At 42.1% G+C, this 10,980-nt stretch overlaps 1 protein-coding gene across 1 annotated transcript in view; it reads right to left on the reverse strand.

Annotated features, from left to right (window-relative positions):
- Positions 1-10,242, reverse strand: part of HGFAC (HGF activator) — a 42,165-nt gene extending 31,923 nt beyond the window's left edge. The window contains exons 1-4 of the mRNA XM_021396106.1: positions 10,051-10,242; positions 8,865-8,919; positions 6,901-6,997; positions 1,489-1,562 (exon numbers count right to left, since the gene is read on the reverse strand). Of these exons, the coding sequence (XP_021251781.1) occupies positions 1,489-1,562; positions 6,901-6,997; positions 8,865-8,919; positions 10,051-10,116 (292 nt within the window). The 5' untranslated portion in view covers positions 10,117-10,242. The remainder of the gene's footprint in view (positions 1-1,488; positions 1,563-6,900; positions 6,998-8,864; positions 8,920-10,050) is intronic.

Below are 10,980 nucleotides of genomic sequence, written 5' to 3' on the forward strand. Positions count from 1 at the left end.
GCATGAACTGTCTGTATTCAGCATTCATGTCTGACATACTTGCATTACAAAGGCACATGCGTTGCTGCTTGTTATTGGATTAGGTCATTTGTCTCTGATCTAATGTTAATCTGCTTTAAAACCAGGCTGGAAAATAATTTAAAGTTGTTAAGTTTAAAATGATGATGTTGCACACTGCTTAATTTTAGATTCTCAGGATGATTCAGCTTGCATTGGCTTTTCAAGCACTCTGGTAGATTGTAATCAGTTTGGCAATGAGACTCCTGATGTGACAGAGAACTCTTCAAGGGAAAGGCAGAAAATGCCCTTTAAAAAAAAGTGAGAAGGGAACATGCAAGGGTATCCAGCCAGATCCCACAGACTGAACAAGACAGATCACATCTGAAAGTGGTTCCAAAGAGAAAAGAGGAAGACTATCAGCATTCAGATACAGATCCAAAAATAGACACTGGAATATGAAATCTGGGCAGTACACCTGATTTTTCAAAGCTGGTCTTTCACTGTGCAAATGAGGCCTAGATACCTATACGTTCCTTACGAAATGAGCAAGTTAGCTGCTTCAAAATGAGAACCCCAAGCAGTCAGCCCATGAAGGTTGAAGTTGGCAAGGTAGACATGCAAGGGCCAGCCATCAAGGCAGTGCTGAGGGTTGCATGATCCACGCCAGAATGCTTGGGACATGGTGCTTTCACCCACCACGTTGGTTAGAAGTAACGTATATAGACAGGAGAGTTTTCCACAGACCTTGGCTTCTCCATTTAGACAGACTTTCACAATATGTACAATCACAGCACTTTAGTGTGATGACCCACATGAAGCTGTCACACTGCTCTGCTAAGTAATCCTTTTGTTGTCCCTCAGTACAACTGCAACAAAACACCTGTCCTCTCATACTCTTCATAGCAGCCCAAAACATGAAGCCTGGTTGTCATAGAAGCACTGAAGCATCACTGAATCATTTAAATTGGAAGAGAACCTTAAAGATCATCCAGTCCAACTCTCCTGCAATGAACAGGGACACCTACAGCCAGAGCAGGTTGCTCAGAGCCCTGTCCAGCCTCACCTTGAACGTCTCCAGGCATGGGACATTTGCCACATCTCTTGTCAGCCTGTTCCAGCACTTCAGCACCCAAAGGAGAACTGCTCCTAACTGAGATCATTAGAAGGGAAATCTAAAAGACATCTCCAAGCTGATGATCACCTCCGTCCTCAGCTCCAGCAGGAGCTCAGATTTCCATGTTTGCTCTGCCATAATTTCTCTCCAGTGCTTCAGGTTAATCAACAGTGAATTAAAGACTGTGTGGTATTCACAGCCTAATGCTATGGTTATGTAAAGTCACAAGAAGATCTTGGAAACATTTAATGTGGAGGCTTGTTCTGTGTTCACAATTTAAAAGCCACAGAGAAGGCACAGACTACTACTACAAATACTACATGTGGAAAATGGGAAGCTGGCACATGGAGAGACTCAGCAGTGGCTCACCTTACCTGAGTGCTCTGTGGACAACAACGTGCAGTACCCCCATTTCCTGTCCCGGTCATAGTTATGTGTTGTTGAACACCTGGAAAGAATGAAAAGTGTGGTTTAGTGCAGCTTCAGAGAGCCTGGATATTGCATCACGTGACTCAAAAGGCCCCATCACAATCACAGAGCATGAAGGGGAATCATGTGAAGTTCATTTACCCCATTGTTGTGTGCAGCATATTGGAAATTTTTTACTTCAGATAAAAATCCTGCAGAGAAGATGCTTATGAGGATTTATGGGCTTAGGGCTACTACAGACCACTGTGCCCTTGAGAACATTGCTTCAATATAGCCAGGCACCTGCTTTTTGTTCTCAGTCCAGAAAGGCCAAGTACACATTTGCACTGAAACTATCATAGAAGTACTAAGGTTGGAAAAAACCTCCAAGATCATCAACTCCAACCATCCACTTACCACCAATACTTCCCCACTAAACCATGTCCCTTAGTAGCACATCTAAATGTTTCTCGAACACCTCCGGGGACAGTGAATCAACCACCCCCCTGGGCAGCCCATTCCAGCTCTTGATCATTCTTTCAGAGAAGAATTTTTTCATAATATCCAACTTATATGTCCTTGGCTCTTTGTTTATATGGAAATTCATTCTTTTTTCCCTAATTAGCACCCATTTCATTCAAACTCTCAATACCAGAGGAAAAAATGTATGCATTTTTGTGGGTTTTTTGTTTTGTTTTTGTTAAAGACACTGCTCTATTTATCTCAAATTAAATACTGACTGAGATGTGGAAGCAGGACCTGAGATCTCCAATTAATCATTCAGGGTTGGGGGGGGGGGGAAGTCTGCTTTCTGTTTCTAAGATTAGAAAACAAAAGACAGAAATGAAAAACTAAACAAAAGCAAATAAATTATGTCTCCCACATTCATTACAAAACAAGCCAAACAGGACCCAACCCCTTTCTCATGCCTGCCTGTTACCTATAGTGATCTGCAGAGGCAGGAGACTACCCACAGAGGGACATTCTCCTTGCTTTCAGTGGCAAACGTATGTTATGCTCAGTTCCTTTAAAGTATTTCTACTTTTCAGCTTGCCTGACAAATTGAGGAAATAATTGACATGGGGGTGGTTTCCAGAGGCACGGATGAAATCTCTCGTTTCTTTTGAGTCCTGCACCCCACAGGCGCTTTGGGATCACTACCAAAGCACCATCCAGGTGCACTTCCCTTGCCCTTATCCCTCTGTTCTCTCCAAGATTCATGCCACTCCAAGGAGCATTAAGGTTATACTCCCTTCTTGCAGAGGTAGACATAGGCTTCTCAAGGTCAGACAGGCAGTGGCTGATCCAAACCTTAACTCCACAAGTCCACATCTTGTCCCAGCATCCCATCCATCAAAACATTGCTCCTAACCATACTTGGCACCAACGGACATGGTTTTGGGATGTGGTTTAATGATAGGACTCAGTAGGTCAGGTTGGCGGTTGGACTTAGCAATCTTGAAGGTCTTTTCAAAATTAAATGATCATCTGATTCTGTGATACTAAAATTAATGTCACCTATACTTACTGTCATTACGCAGGGAAATGTGTGGCTATAGGGCATAGCATGCAACAGGAGTTGGCTTTATTTAACATGTCAGATGATCTATTTTTATCTTATTTTTATCATATATTGAACAGTTGTGTTATCGTTCCACCCCAGAACTTTACAAGCTAGAACAAAGTTTTATTGTAGAGCACATCTACCATTTCAACTGCCCTGTATTAATTCTTAATTAGATGCTATGTGGTATTCAAAATGCTTTATTTTTTATGGAGCACGTGAATAGGCCGTCCATATTAAGTTAGGAGACCTTAATCATATAAGGTTCATAAAAAAGAAAGGTGCTGAACAGTCCAATGCAGATTGATGAGATATATTCTTAAAGATGCCGTTTTCTCACAGGCATTAAAGTCCCTGCCAATTTGAGGGAGTTAATGGAAATTTCCTTGTACTCTTTTGGTGGGAAGGAGGTCACGTTCTTTTAAAGAATGGTTTACAGCACGTGAAGGTTACAGTGACTCTCAGTAGTGTGTCACTTGCATTATTGCTGGCAAAACAGTCTCAGACTTAACATTTCAGTAGCGATGAAGAAGAATCAGAGTTTTCTGACTGACGTAATTATTAATTTAGCAGAGAGGTCTTACACTGGGCAGCATGGGAGAGGCAAAAGATAAAGGTTCCATGTACACTTAAATGCAGAACTGAGTATTTGTCAAAATGAATTTAAGCAAACTTAGGGGGATAAAAACATATGAAAAATAACGCTCTCTAGACTCTGTCAAGTAGATACCAAGTTCTAAGCAAATAGAGAACTGCTTTTTTCCTTCCAAAATGATTTTTTGTCGTCAGAGGTCCTGACGGTTTCTTCCACAGGCTTGCCACAAGCCACTGGTTCTCTCACCCGATGTTATCCTGTTATCCTGCAGGGACTATGAAGATATTAATCCCATCCTGAGCTGCCAGGCTTCCTAAAAATTTGTACAAGCTTTTTGTGTTTTCTGCCATGTTCCTCTTACTCTTCAGAACAAGCTCAACACATCCTCACAGCTATTTCACTATTCTTCGGTGTCCATTGCATCCTCAGTTTCTCTGTCCCTGCACTGTCTTGTCTTTCTGGAGGTGGGAATGAAATTCAGCAAGACTTCCAGATCATTTCTTGCTCTTTAACACTAAAGACAAATTTACATGACATCTTTAGTACCTGGTAAGAGGCTACTAAATGGGAATTTATCTGTGAAAACATTATAATTAAAGGGAAATGCAGTACAGGATGCTGTTAAAGGAAGTTTGTTACTCGAATATTGCAATTATTTTGTCTTCTTTCCTGTGATTTCGATAAATATTAATAAAAATACCGTGTTATTTCTTGCTCTTGGATTAAGTAGGGAGAGATTTCTGCAGTCAGAACTCTGACTTCTGTTGAAATATTTAATGTTACAAGCCATCGAAGTCACATCTGATCTTCTTAACACATTTAGTCCTTTGAATCAATACTGCATCTCATAAATGAGAAGTCCTCCTTTGTGTTAAGATAGACACTACCCTTCAATGCTTTCTGAAGTAGGACTTTTTATTAAGCCTAATATGATGGGTTAACACATTATACTTATGTCACAGGTAGTATAAGAATGCATATAACAAAACTAAAGCCAATGGAAGCCAAGTCCTGCTTTGAGTCATACCTTAAGGATTAAGAACATGGACTTTTTAAGTACATAATCCAGCACTCTCTTAGGTTTGATAAGGCACAGAGACCCCTCAGGTGAAGCAAAGTATTCAAAAACTAGCAAAACAGTGTGCCGTTTTCCCCTTGTCTGGTCTCCTTGCATTTGTCCTCAGTCTCCCACAATCTCCATCCTTGCTAGCAGCTCGCAGGCAGGCAGGCAGGTGAAGGGAGACGAGCCTCGTGCTTGTCTGCTGCCTGCCCCTAAGGATCAGCTGTCAGCACCAGCCTCACATGGGTTGGTTCCAGGTCGCACAGACATGTCCAGAGTACATTTCCCCATTGCCCTTCAGGGCTGTTCCCGGCATCTCCATGCCCAAAGTCACATGCTGGATTGTTTTTAGCTCGTGAAAGAAGAGTAAACACTGGCCAGCAGGTCAGCCACAGGGTGAAATGATCTGTCAAAACCAAACAGATCCAGCCATCCTCATCATCTCCATGCTTGTAAATGGCTTTTAAAAAATAGGAACTACAACTGCAAGTTCTCCAAGGTCACCTGTAAAGCGTACTCTAACCTTGGATCTCATACATACCCTGCCTTTCCATTTCTGTGGTCTTACTTGCTAAAAATAAATATACAGAGCATCAGTACTTAACAAGACTCATCTTAAGCACTGCATGAGATTAAGCAGGCCCAAAGGTCAAAGTCTTTGTGGCTACAGTCCAGCAAATCAGGTACCACACTAAAAAATTATTCTTATTCCTTTTCTTAAGCACAGATTTTCCCAAATTCTCATTTTCTTGAAGATTTTATTTTCTGGATTGCATTGATTGTATTTGGTCTCCTAACCCAAAGTTCCGTGTCTGTTTACAGCAAAAAGTCATAGAATCGTTAAGATTGGAAAGGACCACTATGATCATCTACTCTAACTGTTGACCCATCCCCACCATGCCCACTAAACCATGCTCCCCAGTGCCACATCTCCATGTTTCTCAAACACCACCAGGCACGGTGACTCCACCACCTCCCTGTGCAGCCTGTACCATATACATCACCACACTTTCTGAGAAGAATTTTTTCCTAATATCTAACCTGGGACCTCCCCGGCACAACTTAAGGTCCTTATCTCTCATTCTATCACAACCCCTTTTCAGGGAGGAAGCTTCCTCTTCTCTAGACTGAACAATCCCAGTTCCCACGGCTGCTCCCCATAAGACTCATTCTAGACCCTTCACAGCTTTGTTGTCCTTCTCAGGGCCCACTCCAGATCCTCAGTGTTTTTCATGTAGCATTTTGCTGTTTGCATTACACCAGCACTTGCACTTAAGAGAGATGTACCATCAGAAAGAGAACACATTACAAAAAGTCAGACAATGCTATATAAAAACTGTGAGTTCTATCCTGTATGGACCAGCAAAATGCACTCTATAAAACATTATCTCCATCCTGAAAACATGTACGTATGTATGTGCCTTCGATAAAGCTCATCTCTACATACATATTTTTCACATTACTGATATCCATTTATTTCTTGTTTTGTTACCCTTAGTTTCTGTTAACGTGCCCATTAACAAGATATGTCTGCAAAATTAGCCTTGTTTATTCAGTACTTGCTACAGTAGATTTCCCACCTAACTACCCTCAACCCTAAAAGAATAACAAGTATTTGTAACAACTTACACATTTGAAAGAATAGCCATGGCCCAAAATAAGGAACCTGGTCTTAAACATACTAATAGAATGAATCTTTACCCAAAAAAGCAGGAGCACTGCAGCACATGAGAAGGATCTGATGCAAATCAGGATAGAATAGAGAGGTACTGGGGGGAAAACCTACTTTCCTCAAAGATCAGCCTGTCCCTGCAGCAGTACAACTGTAGTCCACACAAATCAACAAATTCCTTGCCTTCAGCAGTGGCTAGCTCCTTGTTCTGGCTCATTCTGCACCAGCTGTTAACAATCTGAAGGCCAAGAAGAAAACATTTCTGCAGGTGCTGAACTTTCCGTGGCCTTGGGTACCCCATGACTGGGTTTGTTCCCCTCTGTGTGTTCTTTGATCCAAGGGCCGTGAGCATCAGCAGGAAACATTATTGCTCTCAGTGGATGGGAGAACAAACCCATGGCAATTATTACAAAAACAAGACAAAAACACTAAAAGCATTATATTTTCCTTTAAGCACTGTCCTCGTTTGTGAGCAATGTTAACTTACCATTTCTTTCGGGAAAACAGATTTGATAAACATGAGTGATAAAGCCTTCCACCATACCGGAAAGGAAATGTGCATAAATTTCCATCCTCTGTAAACACTGCAATAAGAAGAATAAAAACCTCACCATGCAGCTGAACACCAGCCCAGAGGTATATATATATATAACATTGTTATATTAAATGGTAAGTCATCCTAGAATCATAGAATGGCTTGGGTTGGAAGGAACCTCAAGGATCAACAAGTTCCAACCCCCCTGCTACAGACAGATATCTTCAAGTTTTTCTGCAGTACTTTGGCTTCTGTGTCTTTACAACTTCTATTATTTAAGTAAAGGTCTAAAATCCCACACAATTTCTAAACAAGCAGAGGGTGATGGGATCTATGGTAAATGTCTCCGAGCATTTCAAGCTCAAAATACATTGCAATTTCTGGTACAGCAAATGCCAATTACATTCATTAATTGCAATTACCATTTCTAATTGTGTCGTACTGTAATAGCATATTAAATTGATTTCTGGTGTAGTATCCTTCCAGGCTACCTATCACTTTGTAACATCCGTTTAAAACAATTAAGGTACAAGGCAGTACAAGTTGAAATAGAAACAGCTAAGGGAAAGAGGGTTTTAAAGGTTTGGGGGTGACAGATAATTTTGATCATACCACCTTCCCTTTGGGATAGGTGGAGAGAAATTGATAGGACTGGTATCTGAAAAGGGCAAGCATTCTATTTGCCAAGTCAATGATAGCTGCATAAGAATGGGTAGTGGGAGTCTAGCAGAAAAAATCCTTCAAGATGAGTCTTGAGAATGAAAGAGACTGGAGAAAAAAAAGACAATGAAAAACTGTCAGAGATTATTTAACCATTAAACTAAAAGAAATATGTTCTGAGAACCAGAAGCATGAATGGGAAACCAACTGCTGGGGTAGGTGAGGAATGGAGCATAGAGCCGTGGTAGAGTACTGCCTATTTCCACTTGGTGATGACACAGGACCACTCCTCATCCTGAGCTTATTCCTGCAGTCACAGCTGGGGCTCCTGCACACTGCTGTGATATCTGTTAACCCTGGCAAGCCCTGACACATCACCTCAAATTGCTGCTGAGGCCAGTTATTAGCACTACATGAAAAAAAACGCATCCCTGTGGTCCAAGCCTTCCTAGCCAGTTGAAATTACTGTCACCCTATTGGCCTTGGCTGCCAGTACCCGTCAGCTTCCCCAAGTTACTTTGCTGTCTCTTTTTGAAGCCTGGCATTCATTCTGAACTAACTGGGTGAATGTTCAGATACTTACCTTCACTGCTTGATAGCTCCCATTATAAGTAGCTAGAACATGATGAAAATAATTCCATTGAGAAGATATATTTAATCCCAAAGGTCATTAAAGTTTGTTCTAAGCTATAAAGGTACCAGTAACAGCCCAGTTCATACCATCCACAACAGCAAAAGCATAGGGCAATAAAAGCTTTAAAACTGGAAGTCTGCAATGTCTGCACACAGCCAGGATGTCTGAAACTTCAGGTTTCAAAACAAACGCAACACAGCAAATTGAATGGAACTCAAACCCTCCTCTTGCACAGAGATCAAGGGCAGCTGCAGAAATTGAACCCACGCATACAAAGAGCTGCTTATGTACTTTGAAGCACAGGGCAGACACAACTCTGATTAAAATAAAGGGAATTGTACATCACAGCCCCACCATGTTAGGAGGGAAGGTAAGCCACACAAGTTCAGAAAAATGAAAATCTCGTCAGCACCTTCACATTAATCCCCACCTGAAGGAAAATTACCTGGGATGCCTGAGCGAATCCCAAGTTCACATCTACACAGAAATTAACAGTCATAACCATTCCATAATCCTTATGCATGTTAAAACAAAGACAGGCTTACTGCTGGCTTGCACAGCATGGATGCAAACAGGCGGAATGTTCTTACTGTCATGAAACCTATTGGATTTGACTCTGTACCTTGTAGGTGAGTGAACTCATGTTTTGATCCTCTTCCTGGCCCAGATTTGTGGTGCTACAAAGGAAAAAGAAAGAATGTGGATTGAAGAGAGAAATTCACTCTGGGAACGATCCTGTAGTGAAAAAATATGCCCTCAAACTGTGTTTCTCTCAGTTCTTCCACAAAGATCTCATTATTTGTATCTGATTTCAGCTGGGGCCCAATGTGATGAATGGGAGTAAATAAACATTGGATAGCGGAAGGTCTCTGTTAAACCAGGAGAATCCAGCACAATAAAAGAAAGGCTGTGGCTCTGCTCCGTTATATCTTGCTACTGCCAAGGGACACATCTCCTATCTTCCTCTGAAAAATGAATGTATGCATTCTGGGGCCTGCTCACAGTTACAAATAATATCCAAGGATTTGACTTTTCCTGCCATTTAGCTGTACCCCTCAGGGCATTAGCTAAAAAAGCAACCTCAACTTTATTTGGGTTTGCCAATCAGCAAGCAGAAAGCATTAGGCTGAGCTGATCTGAAACCAAGGGAAATAATAAAAAATGGGAAATACACATAAAATGCTGCTGCCACCAAAGGTGCTGACAGATGATCTATAGCAAAATAAAAACATCACAAAAACAGTCAAGGAAGCTGCACATCATGAACACAGATGGGGATAGAGAATGCAAGAAGCAACGGATAAGGCAAGGCTGTTGCTAAGAAGTATTGACAGAGCTTGATCATTTCTGAGGAAGAAACAATTTTTGCACTCAAACTCCACACTACTTCTGTCTGCACTGGGCAGCCTGTGATGGCTTCAGCCAAGGTTGAGCTTTGTCATAGGCACCATGAATATTCCCCTCTGCCCCAACATACAATGTCTAATGAGATACTTCTGCACTTTGCTTGAGTAGTTGGGATTATAGCATCATTTAAGTACATCTGGGCTAGTTTTAATCCAGCTGATGAAGTAAACATAACTATAAAGATACACAAGTGTGGGCCTAGGCTATCAAGTAACAAACGATCCTACAAACACTGCTTAGTCAGCACTGTTGTAAGCCTTGATCTAGCAAACCCCTCCGTGTTTGAAGCACTCCTGCTTTCCATCTGGTTGGCGGCATCACTCATCCAGCCCCAGGCAGCACTGCCCTGCCAGGCAGCACGTAGGTGATCCACCACTCCAAAGCACAGCAATCCGACCTACCTTCCTCATACAGTCACTGCTCAGAGCCAGAGCCAAGATGAGAGCGAAAGGAGCATAAGCTTTCATCTTTGCCCCCCTCTCACTGAGGTTTTGCCTGGCAGAAGGAAACTTCCAGGGCTGGGCTGAAGCAGGAGGGTGAATAAGCAGGGAGTTTTCTCAAAGGGCTGCAATTTGTTTGACTGTAGGGTATTTTAGTTCTCTAAGTAAGCAGAGCTCTTATCGCTGTTAATCATTAATGCTTTTGTGGGTAGATGGGAATGCCATGTAGCAAGATACACTGCCTGAACTGCAGAGAGTGAAGAGTTTACCAAGCATGTGACCCCGGCTGCTGTTCAGCAGTGTCCTTTCTTCTTCTGTGGGACTCAGCAGGAGATAAGGGCACCTCCAGAGCAGCTGATCCAATGGTGCTTGTAATCAGGAGCTGTCTAGCACTCAGACGCTTTCCATCTCTTTCTTCTCATAAGGATGGTACAGCAATAACAGGGAGCTCCCAGCAAGCCTTCTCAGAAAACAACATTGTGTTGCAAAACATGGAACAGATCAATGCCAATATCAGGCGTAGGAATTACTCATTAACAGATGGTTACCTGTCCAACTGTGACTTACAACAGTCTTTTAGCAACAGATTGTGAGAATTAGAAAGAGAGAACACACACCAATGACAAAACTTGCTGTACCAAAGATCTCCCTTCTGCAGCCACCTGAGCAAGCCCATCTCAGTCTGTAAGTGCTTGGCCACAATATCTGCACAGGAGATTCACTTCTAATGGGGATGCAGAAAGTATTGCTAAAACTGAAATTTCACCAGCAGAGTCTGTTTCAGCCCCACCTTGCCCCACAGCCAAAATCCACAGGTTTGGCTGGTATAACTGTGCCTGTGCTTGAGGCTCTTGCCAGCCATCACTGTCAGTCAGGGACCACACCTCTTCA

This window comes from Numida meleagris, chromosome 4, assembly GCF_002078875.1.
Source record: "Numida meleagris isolate 19003 breed g44 Domestic line chromosome 4, NumMel1.0, whole genome shotgun sequence".
Classification (NCBI taxonomy): Eukaryota; Metazoa; Chordata; class Aves; order Galliformes; family Numididae; genus Numida; species Numida meleagris.